The sequence below is a fragment of the Rhinoderma darwinii genome, chromosome 2, assembly GCF_050947455.1.
Source record: "Rhinoderma darwinii isolate aRhiDar2 chromosome 2, aRhiDar2.hap1, whole genome shotgun sequence".
Classification (NCBI taxonomy): Eukaryota; Metazoa; Chordata; class Amphibia; order Anura; family Rhinodermatidae; genus Rhinoderma; species Rhinoderma darwinii.
In genome coordinates, this window is record NC_134688.1 from 316,023,075 (window position 1) to 316,044,159 (window position 21,085).

At 42.3% G+C, this 21,085-nt stretch overlaps 1 protein-coding gene across 4 annotated transcripts in view; it reads right to left on the bottom strand.

Annotated features, from left to right (window-relative positions):
- LOC142743131 (mitogen-activated protein kinase 14) overlaps positions 1-21,085 on the bottom strand; it is a 196,142-nt gene that overhangs the window by 112,826 nt on the left and 62,231 nt on the right. For all 4 annotated transcript variants that reach the window (XM_075853549.1, XM_075853548.1, XM_075853551.1 and 1 more), the window contains 2 exons: positions 10,307-10,365; positions 8,899-9,010 (listed from right to left, as the gene is read on the bottom strand). In XM_075853549.1, coding sequence (XP_075709664.1) covers positions 8,899-9,010; positions 10,307-10,365 — 171 coding nt within the window. The remainder of the gene's footprint in view (positions 1-8,898; positions 9,011-10,306; positions 10,366-21,085) is intronic.

Here is a 21,085-nt window from a genome sequence, read left to right on the forward strand (position 1 = left end):
GTGTCAGGCGTAAAATAGGGTCCCGGTCGTTGCAGTTTAAAAGGCGTGAGAGCAGCGGTCTAGGGGGTGCCCCGGGGGGCGGTGGTTTCCCCGGTACTCTGTGGGCTCTTTCAACCGCCAAAGCCTGTGAAAATGGCGCGTCGAGAAGTAGGTCTTTGAGCCATTGCAGGACGAAATCACCAGGGTACTGACCTTCTACTCGTTCTGGCATGCCAATTATTCTGATGTTGTTGCGCCTAAGCCTGTTTTCCATATTGTCAGTCTTTTGTTTCCAAAATTCTGCCGCCGATTCCAGATCAGCGATTGCACCCGGCAAGGATGCTGTCCTGTCCTCCACCCCAGATACTCTGTCTTCCACGTGGGTTACTCGCTCCCTCATGGCCTGCATGTCCTGCCTCATAAGCCCAATGTCTATCTTCACTTCCTCCAGCTTCCCGGTAAGTGAGGTTTTACAGGCTGCAATAGCTGATATCAGCTGGGTTGTCATTTCTGACAGTGTGGGCTCCGGGGCTTCCTCTGTGGCTGTGTCCTGGCTGCCTGAAGCTTTCCCCCTCCTTTAGAGCGCTGAGGCTGAGGAGTGCGCCCACCATCTTGCCCCTCACCTCTTGCAAAGCATTGCAGCTTCTCCGCGGCCGACTGACCTCTAGTGGGGCTCATTCTTGCTCCGGTAGTCGCCTTCAACCGCCTGGATCTTCTGGAAGGTATGTTTATAGCTTTTAGAAGCTGTAGGATAGCTTGCAGGATAACGTTGGCACGGGTTCACGGCGGAGCTCTCAGATCACGCGACCGCTCCTGTTGCGCGTTAAGCCACGCCCCCTAGGATTTTATGTTTGATGTCACCTCCCCTGAGAGGAGTGGTGACTCCTATTGCATAGCATTTAAATGTGGAGACTGATCTGTTGTGTTGTATTATAAAGTGTTTGGCAGGATTAGAGTTGTGAGATTTTGGTTTCTGATATAACCAAGGTGTTTCAAAATTCTGGTTTTACATTTTCTGCTGCTGCATCCCACATATAGTAGATTGCACATAGTGCATTCGATTATATAAACCACTGCCATACTATTACAATTGATGTAGGTTTGTATTGCAAACGTTTTAATTTCATCTGAGTCTCAAAATACTTTGGGGGGTTTAGCATACAAGCATATTTTACATGGGTTGGAACCGCATCTGTAAAAACCCTTATGGTGGAGCCATGTTAATTTGGTTTCATTGGAAGAAAACATGGAAGGGGAAAGTGAATCTTCTATTAACAAGCCATGAGGAAGGACGTGGTACACGTCTGAAACGCATAGGCAACATTCAGAATATATATCCTTGTACCTGGAAGCTATTTCCCATTTTAAAGATTTCGGAATAACTTCACCGCGCTGGATCATTGTTTTCCCTTCTTTCCTGCTTTACTGCCGTGTGCCGTCGCGGCGATCCTGGCGTAGCCCATGGTTGAAACCTGCTAAATGGTGAGCTCAAGGATTCCTCCCAAAATTTCTAGACACTACACTTGAGATACACAATGACACTCACGAAATTGCTCGCCATTAATTCCAGAAAGATACAAAAATTTTGTATAAGTTCAGTCCGTTTGGCTGGCAAGCCCCCTGTGAGGGTGAAACTCCTTAGCGGAAGTCCATAGAACTGCATCTGGAAGGTCAGGAAGAGTGGCAACATCTGTTATCATAAGCCACGAGAGAAGTTTATCCGGGTCTAACCCCAGATCAGCATACAGGGGTTTTAGATCTTCTGGTCTTTTAATCACCTTGAGAGTGCCTTTGAGGACGAACAAAAGGCCAAATGGAAAAACCCATCAATATGATATATCTTTATTTCTCATCTGTCACCGGTTTCAGCTGTCTACGTTTGTTAAGTGTAACTGGCGATAAATCTTGATAGATCGAGATCCTGTATCCTTCATGGATCACCTCCTGTATTTCTTAAGATTTACGCAGGACAGCATCTCGATGTGTAGAGTGAAGTCACGCGGAGAGTCTCCATCTTTGGGTTTTGGTCTCAATGCCCTCAATTTGCCAAGAAGTCGCTTGGTCACTATTGAGAAGAGCTTTCAATATGGCATAAGTAGTGGCCAGAAGTTCCGTATTAGTTAGGAAAGCATCATTTGCAGCCCTTCCATGGTTAAGAAGCGTAATCTGGGTATCTTCCAAACGCTCCACCCTGTTGTTAATTTGTCTAATTTCATGTTTAATATCTTTCAGTTCTTTAACCACTGGTTTAAGAGCATTTTCAAGAATTTTTTGCATTGTGTGTTTTGATAAATGAATAGAAGATGATGCAGCCCCATGAGTCTGCTCATCTCCTGAGCTATCACCGCACGAGTCCATATTACCCATAACTGGAGGTTGACTATGTGTAGGTTTAGGTGGAACTCTTTTGGTAGGGGGCGTTCTTTCCTTAAGAAATGTATCCATATCGGATTGTGATTTTTTCTGTTTGGGAGTAATCTATCCCTCTTCTTTTCTCCCCTTTCACCATGACGGACAGTTCGTTTTACTGCTATCTAGTAGATAATGTGGTGAGCACAATGATGATTTAATAGCAATAGTTAGAAGACATATGTCCCCTTTTTTTTACTTCCCACTGTATTTTAGGCAATAATCATTGCTGGAGGTATAACATTATACCCAAGAAAAATTGGACCTCAGATCCCAGTTGGCTTTTGGAGAATAAGGTGTGCGGATCCAGCGACTCGCTTGAGCCACTGATGTAGGTCGCAGTTTCGGACCGGCAAGGTATGGTTCTGCGCGATAATCTTGGCAAATCTCTAATGGCCAGCAAACCACTGTTGTTGTGTGACCTTTTATTGTATATGGTGTCCCCTGTGTGGTCAGTTCTGTTAGGCCTGCCAGGCAATATGATGAAGCAGAGGGGGAGAGATATGATGAAGCAATGGGTGGAGATGAATAAGCAGGGAGAAGATGGACTCTGGCACATACAGAGGGACAATGGTTAGGAGGGGCTGGGGGAATCGATTCCCCTAATGGAAGTTCTTCCTCACCTGGTGCCAGCTATCACCTCTCCTGCTAGTTGGTGTTCAGATGGGGGATGTCGCTGGTGTCCGATGGTCCCACTGTGGTTGTTCCGGTGTGTTCTGCAGGCGGAAGTCAGCTGCGAGCGGGCCGGCATAAAAATCGAGGCCCCGGCTTCACACGCGTCGCTAGGCCGCAATCTCAAAATTGTGCCGGTGGTCAAAATATTCTCACAGGACGACTCTCCCGAGTTTCTGGTCCTAGAATAGATGAATGCTACCTTTTTGGAGCAGTAGATGAGCGGGATTACACCGGATTTTAAATGTATGCAGGAGCAGCTTGGAAAGAGGAGTCCTCTCAGTGATGTGCTAGGCCACACCCCCCCATGCAACATTTTGATCAGTTTTTATTCTATTTTTTAAGTGGTGTGGTGACTAAAAAACAGCAATTCTAGTATTGTTTTTTAATTCCTTTTTATACAGCGTTCACCGTGTGCTATAAACGACATTCACTTTATTCTGTGGGTTGATACGATTACGGCGACACCAAATGTTTATAGTTTGTTTTATATCTTATGGAGTTTGCACAATAAAATACTTTATTAAAAAATCATTTACTTTTTGTGTTGCCATATTCTAAGAGCCATAAATATATTTTTCCATCAAGAAAGCTGTGTGACTGCTTGTTTTTTGCGTAACTAACTGTAGTTTCGATTAGTACCATTTTTGGGTACATGCGACTTTGATCATTTTATTCCATTTTTTTGGGAGGTGAAGTGACTAAAAAATTGTGATTCTGGTATTGTTTATTATTATTTTCTTTACGGCGTTCACCGAGCGGGATAATGAAATACTTTTTTAGTTCAGGCCGTTACGGACGCGGCGATACCAATTATGTATAGTTTATTTACTTATTTTTTTAATAAAAGACTGATAAGGGAAAAAGGTTGATTTTTACAGTTTTTTTGTCTCACTAGGGGACTTGAAGGCAGGAGGCCCTGATCACTATTCTAATACACTGCACTACACGCCTAGTGCAGTGTATTAGAGCGGTCAGCTACTCACTGACCGCAAGAATAGTAGCTTCCGTAGGTGGCATAGCCGGAGGCCATTGTTAGGCCTCCGGTTGCCATAGCAACCATCGGTGCCCGCGATCATGTTATGCAACATCGATGGTGTTTAAACCCCTAAGAAGCCGCGATCGCTATTGAACGCGGCTTCTAAGGGGTAATCAGCAGGGACCACCGTGATAGGTCCCTGCTGAAGGAGCTGCAGCTACTGCTGTATGAGACAGCAGTTGTCACAGCTCCTGTATGCGCCGGAATGGCCGTTCCTCCCTTGACGTGCTATTGCATCACTGAGCACGAACGATGCGCTCATCATAACGAAATAGTACGTCTAGGAGCGGGAAGGGGTTAAACACCTTCCTCCATGTGACTATGTAGTGTTTCCCCAAAACTTTCACCCATTTTGCATTTAAATTCTCCCTTACTGGGTTTTCCCCATTTGTGAACATACTCCGTTCATTATACACCAAAGAATTGACCCCGTTTCTTCCACCCCCCTTATATAATTTTTTAAGTAAACTGAACCAAACTTAAACTTATTTTTATCATCCTGTTGCTTCCCAAGTGGGAACTACTTAATAGTACAAATAGAGGGACCTGGATGAAATACCGAATTCCCCCTGTAATATGTCCACAGTTTTAATTACACCTTTTCACCGCACTCCACACCTTATGCAGCAATGTAAACACTTTATACCTAGAAGACATCTTACTAAAGCATCCTGCCTCCAAAATCTGGAATATGTTCTCCCTTCGTACAGGGCCCCCAAAGGCCAAGATCAATCTATTTGCTGCTGAGTATTCCCAATCAATGAGCTGTTGGACCTGAGAGGATAGGAAATAAACATAAAATCGGGTAATGCAAAACCTCCCTCTATCACTGGGTGCCATAATTGAATATATTTAATAAGAGTTTCCTTACCCCGCCATATCAGATCATTGACAATTCCTACTTGGGATCCAAACTGGGGAATTAGGACCTTAGCTACCAACTTCATATTACAATTTAAGAAAGAAATGGGACGATATTACGACACAAGAACCGGATCTTTGTTTTACTTCAAAATAAGATTAATTAAAGCTTCATTCATAGACTCTGGGATTGCCTTTGACCAAAAACGCATCCGCCATGTTTAGCAAAAACGAATCCAGAATTTGCTTGATACCTAGAATAAAATTCATATAAAATCCAATCCAGACCAGGGGACCTATCCCAAGGCGCTTGTTTAATAGCCACCTCCAATTTCTCCCCCAACATAGGTAGTTCCAGAGATTCTCTCTGGACCTCTGAGATTCTAGAAAACACTATCCAATCCAAATAAGATTTCCACAGATACATATACATCTTTTTAGAAATTGGCAAATTCCTCTACAATTCGGACAGCGATAATTTCTCCCGACCTTCCTCTAATCGCTCCTATTTCTGAATGCCCCCTCTGATTTTTTTTTTTACACAAGATGACAAAAATTTTCCAAATCTACTCCCTTCCCAGTAACATTCCCCTGAAATAATCACATTTTTCTCTGCTGATCCCTGCCTTAAAGGGGTTTTCCCACGAGGGAAATTTATGACATATCCACAGGATGTCAAATGTCAGATAGATGCGGGTCACACCTCTGGGACCCGCACCTATCTCCAGAATGGGGCCACTAAACCCCGTTCTACCTCTGTGTGTGCGTCAGCTGATTTCCGACCATGAAGGTGAAAACAGCCCTTTAAAAAGTTTGAGAAGCATGCAATGATGGATAAAGCGTATACTCCTCCTCTGTTCTATTGATATCCTGCCTCAAGGAGTCTATAAACGGTCTCTTTCTCCTATTCTTTTCAGTATTGCTCTTTTTATAAAATCCTCTCACATAGGCTTTAAAAGTATCCCAAATTACTCCTCTGGATGCGGACCCCTTATTAACTTGGAAAAACTTCACAAACTGCTCCAGCACTTCATCATCTCGTTCCATTTCCAAGTCAGAAAGGGGGATATGTATGGTGTACTGGTTCAACAAGCAATGGGGAGTGGTCCAACAGGCATTTTGCTTCATATTCTACCCTTTTAACTAAGCCCATCAGTTGATTATTGTCCAATGCTAAATTTATTCTTGTGAGAGATTCCGAGGTCTTAGAATAACAAGAAAACTGGGACGCGTCTGGGTGAAAAATACTCAATGTATCAAACATACCATCTCCTCCAGAAAGAGCCCAAAAGATTGGCTAGAACTCAATCTCAAGGGGGTGCTCCTATGCCGATCTTTTATTTAATCTGGAACCTTATTAAAATCCACAACTAATAAGAAGGGGACTCCCGATTTATTAACAAAAAGAAGCAACCTTATCCAGGACTGAATATGGGAATGGTGGTGGGACACACACCAAACCGAGTACCATCCACCCAGTCAAAACTCCCATATAGTAGAACAAATCTTCCTGCATTGTCCAGAAAGACCTTGTCAATCTGTACTACAATATTCTTATGGACCAGAATACTTACTCCTCTAGAGAAAGATGAGTAAACGGAGTGGCACATGTAAGAAAACAAATTTCTGGATAGTCCACTTGAAGTAGCAGGAAAAGGTGGGTCTCCCACAGACAAACTACTGCTGGTAAATAATTTTGGATCAGATAAACCAGACAACCTCTTGAATCTATTGCCCAACCCCCTAACGTTCCATAAGATTCTCCTACTTAACACAAAAAGAAACACACACACACACACACACACACACACTTTTCCCCTCCTTTGTGTACCAGGTCTAAGTCCCCCTCCCCTATCACCCTGCAGCTCCCCCAGAAGAACCTACTTTCCAGGGAACTCCTATACCTAACATCTTGTATATGTACACACATAATGGCATATTATATATTTAGCATATACACCACCATGCATTTCTACCATGCTTGATATAACTCCATATAAATATTTGGCCTACCAACCTTCAAGACATACCCCACTGTACAGAATTTTCCCTAAAAATGCAACTCATTATCCCTACCCGTTAAAACTCCCACTGTATGGTACCCATCAGGAAAAAATTCCCCATCCTTTACAAATTCCCACCCTTGGTGTACAGGAAAACATGGTGTTTCAACACCACCCTGTGTCTAATTTTGAAATGTAAAATCCCAGATTATCACATAGTATTTCTCCCCCTTTAGTTGATCCATCCAAGAACCATCTCACCAATTCACAATGTACACCATAAGGCAATGAGTCAGGGAAACCTTGTTTACCCCTCAGAGCTATCTCAAATATTTATAACGAATATCCCCCTCTGTATGGCATATCACACAAGAGGGGGTAGGAAAAAAAAACAACTTTCATACTTACCGCGGCTGTTGTCTTGGTGACGCATCCCTTGTTTGCCGTCCGGCCTCCCTGGATGATGCTGCAGCCCATGTGACCGCTGCAGCGGTCACATGGGATGAAACGTCATCCCAGGAGGCAGGACTGGAGGAAGAAGCCGGGACTTCTGGGTAAGTATGAGTTTTTTTGTCTTAGTTGTGAATTTTGCGGCGAAATCGCTGCGATTGCACCGCAAAAGTCGCAACACTTCGCAATCTGTTGCGGGTTTTGCATTCCCTTTGAATTCAATGGGGAAAACCTGCAACAGGAAAGCAAAAAAGATGCAGCATAAATTGACATGCTGTGGATTTAAATTCCATACCGCAGTTCAATTTATTAAAGTTTTCGCTGCGTTTCTTTCCGTAACGTTTGCATAAAATTCAAATTCTCATCCCCTTTGCTGCTACTGTCAATGCTGCGGAATTTCCACACAGCATTCCGTTGCAGAAATTCCGCAGCATTTACATTATGTGGGAACCCGACCTCAACTGGTATTATCATTAAAAAAAAAGTCTTTAATGTTTGATTTTTAAAGGGGTTTCCCTCAACTGACATTTATCACCTATCCTTGGGATAGGTGTTAAATGTCTGATAGATGGGGCACCACAGATCACTATAATGGGGGTTCTGAGCCCCCCTTTCCCCCCGCACTGCGCGACCGCAGGCAAGAGGAGCTTGACCGGAGCGGCGGTTCAGAGTGCACTTTGCCGTTCTATTCACCGACTATACAGCTGACGGAAACAGCCAAACTGCAAATAAAAAATTGTTTCCATGTTTCAAGATATTGCCCTATGTTGCTCTGACAAACTTAACATGTTGAGCTAGTTCACTAATTATTATTAGTATTTACATAATTGAGCGCTGTCTGCATAGAAACAGAAAGCGCTTTTTGCAAAAATGAAGCCTGATAAAATCTTTAGGTATTAAAGGAGCCAGATTTCTCTTTTTGATGTAGTTACTAGATGTACATAGCTAAACCTCTAAGGCTACATTTAGACGAGCGTCAGATTTGCGTGCGTAAAAAACGCAGCCTATTTCCTACATTTCATGTCAGTGTGCTTTGCGTGGGGCATGCCTTTTTCACATCCATGCAAGCAGTTTTTTTTATTAAAAATAGATTTCTCTACTTTTCTATGTAACTGATGCGTGAAACACGGACAGCACACTGATGTTGTCCGAGTGCTGTTTGTGGTTCACGCACCCATAGAATTCAATGGGCGACTAGGTGCGCAAAAACGCACCAATATAGGTCATGCAGTGAGTTTCACGCAACGGACACTCGCTGCGTGAAAACTGACGCATGTCTGAATAGCCCCATTGAAATGAACGGGTCCGTGTGCCGTGAGTTATTTCAACGCACAGCACATGGACGAGTATTCCACTCGCCTGAATGAGCCCTGAGTCTGACATTCTGTAATAAAGTACAAAAAAATGTTACAAAGTTGAAGCAAATGGGCTGAACAAGATTTGCCTAAAACAGTCTTTTACCCCCTATAAAAGGGTGAAGAATACCTTAAGTCCTCGTAGGATTTGGTAGATCAAGAACTGAACATGATCATCAGTCAGTTTCTGACATTTCACTATATTATTAAGGTCAGCTCCCATTAGATGTGTCACCAGATACCTAAATATTTATGAAAAGGGAGGAGAAAAAAAAAAGTACATGGTGAAAAACGTTATACAGTCACACATGAAGCTGGTCATAGACAAGCAATTTAGGTTGGCAGTTGGCAATCGAGGGCTAGATATGTGAATGATCTGGGTCTGTGAATACCAAAGACTTTTTTTTTTTTTTAATCCTGTCTGAAAAGTGGCAGCAAGTGTCACTCATCTACCTCCCTACATAGAAATAACACGCCTAGCAGAGCCAAACATGTTTACAAAATTCCACAATCTAATATAATTTAGCTTACGTGGGAGTCATTTAACTGGTTGCCGACACAGGACGAGTATGCTCGTCCTGAGCGGCGAGCACTTCGCTCATTAGGACGAGCATACTCGTCCTGTGTGACAGCCGTCTGTGCGCGCGATCGAGAGCGGGGCAACGGCTGTAATACACAGCCACGGCCCCGCTCTGACAGCGGAGAGGAGAGAAACATCTTCTCTCCGCCGTTAACCCTTTGAACGCCGCGATGAAAGCTGATCGCGGCGTTCAAAGAGGGGGGACTGCACATTGATCGCGTCACAGAAGATAACTGTGACGCGATCAAAGCCCACAACTCATATGTCCAGACAGCCCAGGGTCCATTGAAGGACCCCAGGGCTGTCTGAACATATTTCCTGTTAGGGCATACTGAGGTATGCCCTAACAACTGCCTGTGTACAATGCCAGTACATTAGTTACAAAATAAAAATCTAAATGATAAATCCCTTTATGGGATTTAAAAAAAAGTTAAATGAATGTAAAAAAAAATTAATGATAAATAAATAAAAAGTTAAAAAAAATACACAGAAACACATTTTTTATAATAAATAAACTTTTTAAAATAGAAGTCCCAAAACATGAAATAGACATATTTGGTATCGCCACGACCGTAACAACCTGTACAACAAATGTATAACATTATTTATGATGATCGGTGTATGGTGTAAAGAAAAATATTAAAACTGCAGCGGAACTGCTTTTTTTCTGCATTTTCGCCAAAATAAAAATTTATAGAAATTAAACAATAATGTATTTGTACCAAAAAATGGTACCTACATAAAGTACAACTCGTGCCGCAAAAAACAAAGTCTCATACAACTACGTCGTACAAAAAATAAAAGACTTATGAGCGTCGGGATGCAAAGAGGGGAAATGTAAAAACAAATGCTCTGTCCTTTGGCCGTGTCCTTAAGGGGTTAATGAGAGCATTTAAAAAAAAAAAAAAGGTTTTAAGTGGATACATCAGTCAGACATATACAACAGCCTTATACTCACACATCATTGAACTCCTCAAACGACTTTGATGGGGTAAAAACATCTAAAAGTCCAATAACCTGTTAAAAGAAAAAAATTCAAAATTAATTACAGTAATAGGTATACAAGATGTACCAGCCTTCTACAATCTGGTGGTATGTACGAAATAGGTCCTCCGGATGTCATAAGAGAAATCTTTATGGCTAGGGCTAGACAGTGAATTAACCCCTTCCCGTCACAGTCCCTTTTGGACTAAATGACAGAGCCCCATCTGACATGTGTCAATTTATCTGGTAACAACGGCTTTCATCTATCCAAGAGATTCTGAGATGGTTTTCTCGTGACACATTGTACTTTATGTCAGGGGTAAAATTTGGTCAATAAATTAACCCCTTAATGACTGGGTCTGAAAATACCTTAATGACCAGCTAAATTATTTTGTTTTTGCCTCTCTGCCTTTCAGCAGCCAAAACGTTTGTTTTTTTTCATTGACGTATTTTGTTTTCACGCAGTTTGGGGGGGTAAAAAAAAAAATTATATTTTTACGGCGTGAATATAGGAAAAAGCGATTCTCTGCATTGTTTTTCTTGTTTATTTTTTATCACGTTTCACGCTAAATAAGCTGTTAAATTAATTAGTCAGGTTTTATGGTCGTGTAGATACCTAATATATGTAGGTTTTTTGTTTTTATGTAATGTGGGGGAAATAAAATATATTTTATGCAAAATAATGACTTTTTTTGTTACTTTTTTTAAACTTTTTTCTTTTAATCCCATTAACTTTATTTATAACTTTATTTTTTACTTATAATGTATTAGCATACTCCTGTATGCTAATACATTACACTTTGTCACTATGACACAGGCTGCTGTTAGGGCAGCACATGGTGTGCCCGAACAAGAGGGCAAACGGAACAGACAGCCCTGGGGTCCTTTGTAGAGTGATTCTCCGGTGTGTGTGATCGCATCACCGGAATTCTTCAATAAGACGTAGGTTAGTTTTAGCTCCAAGTTCCTCATTTTCTCAACAAATATAGGAGAAAAAGCTCCCCAAAATTTGCAAAGCAACTTCTTCGGAGCAGGGAAATACCCCATATGTGGTCATAATCTGCGGTTTGGATACATGGCAGGGCTCAGAAGGGAAGGAGAAACATTTGGCATACCGACTTTGCTGGATTGATGATGGGCGCCATGTTGCATTTACACAGTCCCTGTACCAGTACAGTAAAAGTCCATCAGAGGTGACTTTTTGGTAAACTACACCCTTTGAGGAATTAATCTAGGGGTGTAGTGAGCACCTTAACATCACAGATTTTTGCTGAATTTATTAGAATTGGGACGTGAAAATAAAAAAAATTTACTATTTTTTCCAATAAGCTGTAGTTCTAGTTCAAAATGTTGTGTTTTCAAAAGGACTATAGGAGAAAAGCACCTGAAAGTTTGTAAAGCATTTTCTCCCGAGAACAGCAATACCCCATATGTGATCGCTAACTGCTGTTTGGACACACGTCTCAGAAGGGAAGAGGCTACATTTGGCTTTCTGAGCGCATATTTTGCGGAATTGGTTTTTGGGAGACATGTCACATGTGCAGCAGAGCTTCCTGAGGTACCAGTACAGTAGAAATTCCCCAGATGTGACCCCATTTTTGGGACTTTACCCCTCAAGGAAGTAAATTAGGGGTGTAGTGAATATTTTGACCCCACAGGTGTTTTATAGATTTTATTAGAATTTGGCCATGAAAATATAAATCTAAATTTTTTCCAATAATATGTAATTTTACTTTTTAATTTTTACAAGAAATACAGGAGAAAAAGACATCGAAAAATGTGTTACGCAACTTCTCCCGAGTAAGGCAATACCCCATATGTGGTTGCAAACTGCAATTTGGACGCACAGCAAGGCTCTAAATGGAAGTTGCGCCGTTTGGTTTTTGGAGTTGAGATTTTAGAAGATGACACCACGTTGCATTGAGCTAAAGTACCAGTACAATCTCACAATTTCTGCACTTCGTTACTGTTTCTGTGGTAGTTACAGCAGAGGAAGCGTACTCTTGCGAGATTACGCTGTAGATGACAGGTTACAACCAGATTACGCTTCCTCTGCTGTATCTACCACAGACAGAGTAACGAAGTACAGAGATTCTGAATAGACGTCCCGTGGAATGTCTATTCACTGTCTAAACACTTCAGTATCGTTAATGTGTTAGTATAAGACAGCACATAGCAATCTAAAAGGATCCCTATGCGCTGACTAAATGAATGGAGAGGAGTGCATGACGCTGATTGGTCAGCGTCATACACTCCTCTGTACAACGCCCACTTGGTCTAAAGTAAAAACACGCCCACTTGGGCATTAAGCAACTCATTAGCATAAATCTAAAATCGCTAATAAAGTGGTGAAAACAGATTGTTTTTTTAAATAAAAAGCACTGCTGTCACCTACATTATAGAGCCCATCTCCTTATGTAGGAGATGCGGCACTTATAATGTGGTGACAGAGCCTCTTTAATATATGGAGTAAGTGACTGCACATAGCTAGATCACTATGTGCTGTGTAAATGAATGGAGAGAAGTGTATTGGTCAGCGTCATACACTTCTCTCCACAATGCCCACTTGGTCAAAAACGAAAACACGCCCAGTTGTCCAATAAGAAAGTCATTAGCATAAAGCTAATATAGGTCATAACTCCCTCAAAAATTATCGTTTTTCTAAATAAAAAACAATGCTGTAATCTACATTACAGCGCCGATCAGATCATGTACAATATAGGGCACTTATAATGTGGTGACAGAGCCTCTAAGTGGGTTCTCCAGTGTACAGTAATACCCCATATGTGGTAATTAACTGCTGTTTGGGCACTCTGCCAGGCTCAGAAGTACCACCATTTGGCTTTTGGAGCGCAGATTTTGCTTTGTAGTAGTTTTGTTTGGGGTTTTACTGGTATTCCAGCTTATAATTCGAGAGCATGTGTAAACTGGGAGGAGTACATCAGGGCATAATAGGATGATGTAATAATGGGGTGACTAAAAAATAAAATGAATAATCCATGGATTGGTAGGATTGAAACCAATCCTTTACGCACAGGCAAGGATTTTTGGGGCAGGTGTCGCACTGATAAATGGTGTCCTTTCTTATACCCTTTTTGAAACACACTCTGCACTTTTTTGGGTCCTTCCCTTGTTTGCAGTTTGGGGAACTTCGCTGAGAAAGTGTTGCCCTGCTATAATAAGGCAGCCACGCTTCCAGTGGAAATTACGTTTTGGGGCAGACGTGCTTGGGCCCTCTCCTTTTCCAAAATATTAGGGCCTAATTACCTCTTAAAACTGAAGGAATGTCCCCAACTGACCTGCACATCGGGATAGCAAGTAAACATTTATACAATGTGCACGGCCAGCTTGATGTACCATGGGACACGGCTATGTGGTAAATCCGGGATATTGTACAAAATATCTGCACTGCAGTATTGCTTAATCTTGGACTTCTTCACTAGCCCTATAAGCAGCACAAGGCCCTAAAGTGTCCCCATCTCCACTGCATCCTCGGGGGCTTTTAGTGAAAAACTAATGGACCTAAACCTAAAAAATTTGTCTGGGCCATAATTTTGCATCATTGCATTCAGAGAGTCATACCATTTTATTTTTCTGTCGACGCAGCTGTGGGAAGGCTTGGTTTTTGTTGAACAAGCTGTAATGGTTATTGGTTTCATTTTGGCGTACATGCGTTTGTTTCGGTTTTTTTACAGCGTTCCCCGTGCAGTATAAACAAAAGGTTAACTTTATTCTGCGGGTCGATACGATTGCAGCGATACCAAATTTCTATAGTTTTTTTTTTTACGTTTCACTACGTTTCCACATAGTTTCTATGCCCCATGATTTAGCGTCGCCATTTTCTGAGAGCCATAACCTTTTTATTTTTCAGATATCGCTGAGTGAGGGCTTGTTTTTTGCAGGACGAACTGTAGCTTTTGTGGGTACCATATTGGGGAACTTGCAACTTTTTGATCACTTTTTATTACTTTGAGTTTAGAACAAGGTGACCAAAAAAAATAAACTCTGTCATGGTCTTTTATAGAAATTTTTTTTACTGTGTTCACCGTGCTGTAAAAAAAAAAAAATATGATATTTTTATAGTTCAGGCCGTTCCGAACGTGGCAATACCTATTATGTTTTTTTTGCTTTTTTTTACAATTATACAGGATTTGATCAGGGAAACAAGGCGATTCTGGTTTTTATTACTTAAACCTTATTTTTCTTATACTTTTTATTTTGTTTTACACACTTACTAGGGGACTTGAAGATCTGATCCCCTGTACACTACACTGCTCTAAATTATGCAGTGCAGTGTATTGTAAGGGTCATTCTTCAACGGACAGCCTATTAGGTCCTGTCTTAGGTAGGTCCTAATAGGCTTCCGCAACTGGCCGAATAGGAAGCCTACTTCCTGGTTGCCACAGTAACCATTGGCACCCGCAAGGGAGGGGGCCGGTGGGTTGCAGAGGAAGCCCCCTCTGTCAACCACTTAAATGCGGCAGTTGCTATCGACATCGCTAGAACGAAGCAGCTGAAGCGCTCATAGTGACATGTCAGAAGTTTGGATTGGTGGGGAACAGAGCACTGAGAGCCCCACCAATTGCTAGAACGAAGCAGCTGAAGCGCGCGCTCTGCAGCAAAACGCACACGCTCGTGTGAATCCGGCCTTAGTTTGTTTAAATCCGCTTGCAATTCACAAACATCTTCCATAAACTAAATTGTATTACATAGCTTGGTGTCACCTGAAAAAATAGAAATAGTGCTATTAATCCCATCCTCTATATCATTAATAAATAATTTGAATAATAGTGGTCCCAGCACTGAACCCTGGGGTACACCACTTATAACCGGGGACTATTCAGAGTAGGAATCATTTACCACAACTCTCTGGATACGGTGCTTGAGCCAATTCTCAATCCAATTACAAACTATACTTTCTAAACCTATAGTCCTCAAATTTATCCATTAGACGTCTATAGGGGACAGTGTCAAATGCCTTTGCAAAGTCCAAAAACACTATATCCACAGCAGCCCCTCTGTCTAGACTTCTGCTCACCTCTTCATAAAAACAAAATCAGGTTAGTTTGACAACTTCTGTCCTTAGTAAAACCGTGCTGGCTGTCACTTTTAATACTATTTGTCACATAATCCTGTATATAGTCCCTCAATAGCCCCTCAAGCATTTTCCCCACGATGGATGTTAAGCTTACTGGTCTATAAGTACCCGGGGAAGACCTAGAGCCCTTTTTGAAAAATAGGCACCACATTTGCCCTGCGCCAGTCCATTGGCACTATACCGGTCACTAGAGAATCTCTAAATATTATGAATACGGGGACTGAAATAACTGAACTACGCTCTGTATAGTACTCTCGGGTGCAACCCATCTGGTCCCGGGGCCTTGTGTTCATTTATTTTATTTAGCTTGGACCATATCTACATTCAGCCAATTCAGTATATCAACTGATATATTAACAGCACTGGCACCAGCTACATCAGCTGCTCTTTCTTCTGTTGTATATACAGAGCTAAAGAACCCATTTAGTAACTCTGCCTTCTCTTGATCCCCTGTGACCAACTCCCCATTACCACTATCTAAGGGTCCTACATGTTCAGACCTTGGATTCTTCGCATTTACATACTTGAAGAATTTTTGGGGATTTTACTATCCTTGGCCACCTGCCTTTCATTTTGTATTTTTGCCAATTTTATTACATTTTTACAGATTTTATTACGCTCTTTATAATTTAAAAAGGCTACAGATGTACCCTGAGATTTGTATTTTTCAAATGCCCTTTTTTTGGCATATATTGCCCTTTTTACAGAAGGTGTAAGCCATGTGGGGTTTAACTTTAGTCATTTATACTTGTTACCTATAGAAATAAATTTTGCACTATAATTACCCAAAGTAGATTTGAAAATCTCCCATTTATAATTTGTACCATTATTTTACATTATTTCTTCCCATTCTATATCCTTCATCCTGGGGAAATTGGCCTTCTTAAAATTAAGTGTTTTTGCCTTCCCAGCCTGTGTTTGTTTTTTACAGTATAGGTAAAATGTAACTATACTATGATCACTGTTACCGAGGTTTTCACGAACATTGACGTTCCCAACAAGCTCTGCATTATTAGAAATGACCAGATCCAACAAAGCTTCTAGTCGGGTCTTCCACAAACTGGCCCATAAAATTTTCCTGCAACAAGTTGAGGAAATGTCTCCCCTTTGCAGTTGAAGCCGAACCATGACACCAATTAATATCCCAGTAATTAAAATCTCCCATTATCACTACCGTACCAGCCTGTGCAGCCCACTCCATCTGTTTATATAGCTGACCTAACATCTCCTCAGTTATATTGGGGGGTCTATAGATTACACCAAAAGTAAGTTTTTTTCAGTGTTTACCTCCCTTTCTAGTTCCACCCTTAAGGTTTCAACATCCTCACAGACTTCACCCACTATTGTCTCTTTCACACTCGCCTTCATATCACTTCTCACATACAGACATACACCACCACCTTTCCTATTTGTCCTGTCTTTCCAAAAAAGTGTAAAACCCTGTAGATTTACAGCCCAGTCATGAGAAGAGTCTAGACATGTTTCAGCAACACCAACTATATCTATATTTTCTTCCAGTATCAAGGCCTCCAGCTCCCCCATTTTGCTAGCTAGACTTCTGGCATTTGTGAACATACACTTTAACTTGCCTTTCGGTTTTTCACTTTCAGGATCAGAAATGTGATTATTTGACATTTGGGCATTTTTATTTTCATTGCTGTTTTGTAACAAAATTATCTCCCTATCCTGTTGTCTACACGTTCACCTGGAAGCCAGGATTCTCACCAATGGCCATCTTTCTTCTTCTTTTCACCTGGGTAGGGGTACGAGGCCATGGTGTCCCCTTTCCCCCACATTGTTCGCTATCGCCATGGAAGCACTGGCCATCCGACTGCATGCTGCTCCTGATATTAAGGGACTGGTAAGAAATGTAGTGGAGTCATGCCTGGCTGACTATTTAATTTGGTTTCTTGGTAACACAGACCAATCATTGAGAGTCGCGACCAGTCTGATTTATGAGTTGGGCTCCTACTCAGGCCTCATCAATTCGTATAAGTCAGCTTTATACCCTATAGATGCAGACCCAACAGCAGTTGCTTCCCGATGCCTCCCTCTGGTTCCTTCCACTAGTTTCAGATACTTGGGAATGGACATTGCATCCCCAGCCTCAGAATTTTTAAAATAGGAACATTACCCCCCTGCTGGGGGATAAGGCACTGTAGCGTCGTCCCCTTCCCATTTCTGTGGTAGGTAGGATTAATCTAATCAAAATAATTATCCTTCCTAAACTTCTCTACACCCTGCAAAATGTTTGTCGTCATATCACTCAGGCCTTTTTGAAGACTTTAGATAGTATCCTACTTTCATTTATATGGCATGCCTCCAGGATTAAGCCAAGAATGGTTACACTGAGATACACTAAGGAACAAGAAGGTCTAGCTCTACCGCATTTTCATTTATATTACCTGGCTGTCCAGCTTTGGTATCTTCGCCCATGGCTTGCTCCCTCCTTGAATATGGGGACGGAGACCTTGCTGCAATCTCACTCAGGTGGGGGGGGGGTTCAAACGTATATTGACAGGGTTAACGGTCTGAGATCCCAAGGTGACATCACCCCATTGAATTCTCTGGCAAGGCAGGTGAAAGGCCTATATACTGACACTTCCGATCCTTTGTCTATGTGGTTGCTGTGGTACAATCCATTAATGCAGGAGTGTTGCAGTAGGAGAGGTATTACCTGTCTGGGACACTTAATTGATGATGGTGCTTGGCTGTCATTTGCCCAATTACAGACCAAATATGGGATTCCAAACTCTGCCTTTTTCAGGTTTCTCCAGGAAAGGAGCCCACAGGACACAGAGTAATCGGGGAATTGAGCCTGTAAGGCATGCCTTAGTTGGAAAAACCTGAAAAAGATAGAATTTGGAATCCCATATTTGGTGCGTAATCCATTATATCCTCATCTATTATCTCAAATTTTATTTCAAACACCAATGGTCAGCACCTCTCAAATATATAGGGACTTACTTTCTATATTCCATGATAGCCGCCCCCCTCCATCTAAATTGCGCTGGTTGCAGCATATTCCGTCCTTATCGGACGAGGAGTGGAAGCAAGTGCTAGGCTCTCATCTGCTGGTGTCCCCTGCTGCCACTAATTCTTTGTCGCAGCTATACATTACCCACCAGGCACAGCGCAAGCCGCCCTGACACTATCCGTAGCTGATTGGATAGTGTCAGAGTGAAAAGATCACGCCCCCATGCCATTTAGTTAGATAGAAACGCCCCATTGACACTTCAGGGGCTTATTTACATATCGGGCACCAAATATAAATGGCACCATTATGTAAATAACGAGGAAGATAGGAAAAATTTATTAAAGTGAGACAGTGTTTGAGAAGCCCTGCCTATTATAAGCTGCACATGTATCGGCAGGTTAAAGGTTCTCTTTAACGATACGGTTTATAGTACTTAAAACTACACGGTGGAAATCTTCCCCAAAGGTCAAAATACTAACTGATTTTTAGGTATGAATGCTGTTCGTGGTAAACTCTACATAGTACTGTAGAAAAAGGACGTATGTCTATCAAGTTAAAACAAGGAATTGGAAGAAAGGGAAGGGATATGGATAATCAGGCTTGTCGCCTCTGGAGATTGAACCTTTTTTTCTCCAGATGGAGGGAGTGCCCCGATGTCCTTTGAGAGGATTTTACATGGAATATATTTTCACCATATTTTCTGAACGGGCTATTTATATACTTATAGAACTTAAATCGTATCTCCCCCTTGAATGTCTCTCTTCAAGACTAAATAAATGTAATCATTTTCATCTTTCCTAATGTCTAAGTTTCAGCATGCCCCTTTTTAGTTTAGTTGAGCTTCTTTGTACTTTTTCCAACTTCAGGACATCCTATCTATTAACTGGTGCGCAGAACTAAACTGCATATTCTAGATGAGACCGCACTAATGCTTTGTCAAGTCGCAATATGTCGTCTCTGTCCAGGGGCGTAACTAGGAAAGACTGGGCCCCATAGCAAACTTTTGACTGGGGCCCCCCCTCCCCTGGGTGTCACACAACCCCCCCCCCCTTGTAGATAGTGCCTCTTTTACAGCCCCCCCTGTAGATAACGCCATACAGCCCCCCCTCTGTAGATAGCGCCATACATCCCCCTGTAGATAACGCCATACAGCCCCCCCCTGTAGAGAATGCCATACAGCCCCCCCCCCTGTAGGGGACGCCATACAGCCACCCCCCCCCCCCTGTAGGGGACGCCATACAGCGTTCCCCCCCTCTAGGGAACGCCATACAGCGTCCCCCCTCCCAAAAAAATGCAACCTACAGTGTGTCCTATAAAATACATGTATCCCCTCCCCACAGGATCTCCACAGGATAGGGGGATACATGAGTGATCGCTGGCAGCGATAGGGAGAACGGGGGACTGAAAGTCCCCTGAAGTTCTCCATGACAAACCTCTGACTTCCGGCGTCTGCGCAGCTCAATAAAAATGAAAGGAGCGCTGGTCACGCATGCGCACAAGCGCGACCGGCGCTCCATTCATTTCTACGGAGCTGCCGACACAGACCCCGGAAGTCCGAGGTTTGTGATGGAGAACTTCAGGGGACTTTCAGTCCCCCGTTCTCCCTATCAATGCCAGCGATCACACATGTATCCCCTGTCCTGTGGAGATCCTGTGGAGAGGGGATACATGTCCTGTGGAGAGGGGATACATGTCCTGTGGAGAGGGGGGGGGGGGATACGTGTCTTTTGCTCTATTTTGCGCCTTTAGGACCAGACACCGTTTAGCCATTTTTAGCACGTGTTCGTTAAATGGCTATAACTTTTTTATTTGTTGGGCTAACGACGTGATTTTTGCGATGTTTTTTTCCGTAGACAATGCAGGCTTCTTTTTTTATACACACCTTTTTTGCTATTTTAGAATTTTTATTCATAAAGTTTGAAAATAATAGTAAAAAAATAAGCTTTTTTACATTTCAGCTATTTTTTTTTGGTAATAACCTAGTTTTACCCTAAAATAGACCTTTTATTTGTGATAGTCATTGTCTACCGTAAATTTTTATATATTACATGTCTATATTAGGGTAATTGGGTCAGCGCTAGCGTTACAACAATGATTGGCAGGGGGAACGTTTTTTTTTGGGGTGGGTATTTTATGTGTATTTATTATTTACATTTTTTTTGCACTTTACTTTACTATTTTTTTTGTCACTATGGTCTGTCCCTCAAAGGTCAAAAAAGACCTTTGGGGGACTTTATATATATTTTTTCTTTCTTTTACACCATGTTTTTCCACTGTAACTGGAGCTGCACAGCAGCCCCAGTTGCAGGGGAAATCAGCCCTCTCATAGTGACGATTGTCACCAATAGGGCTGTGCTGGGTCTAGTAACAACAGTCTGCCACTAACGGCACCCGGCGATCATGTGACCAGTCACATGATCACCGGGAGGAATAGAGACAGCGCCGCTGCTGTCTCTATTCCTGTACACAGCGCGCATTCAGCGCTGTGTACAAGTGATCAGAGAAGACATAAGCAGCGAAAGATGCTTCTATCCTCTCCTCAGTGTTCCCGGCAGTCACTGACAGCCGGAGACCCGACATCCAGCTGCCCGATCGCGCGGGCAGCAAGTTAAAACCCGAGCCGTAGAAAGTCTATGGCTCGGGTTTTAAGGACCTTGACCGCTGGCCGTAAAAATACA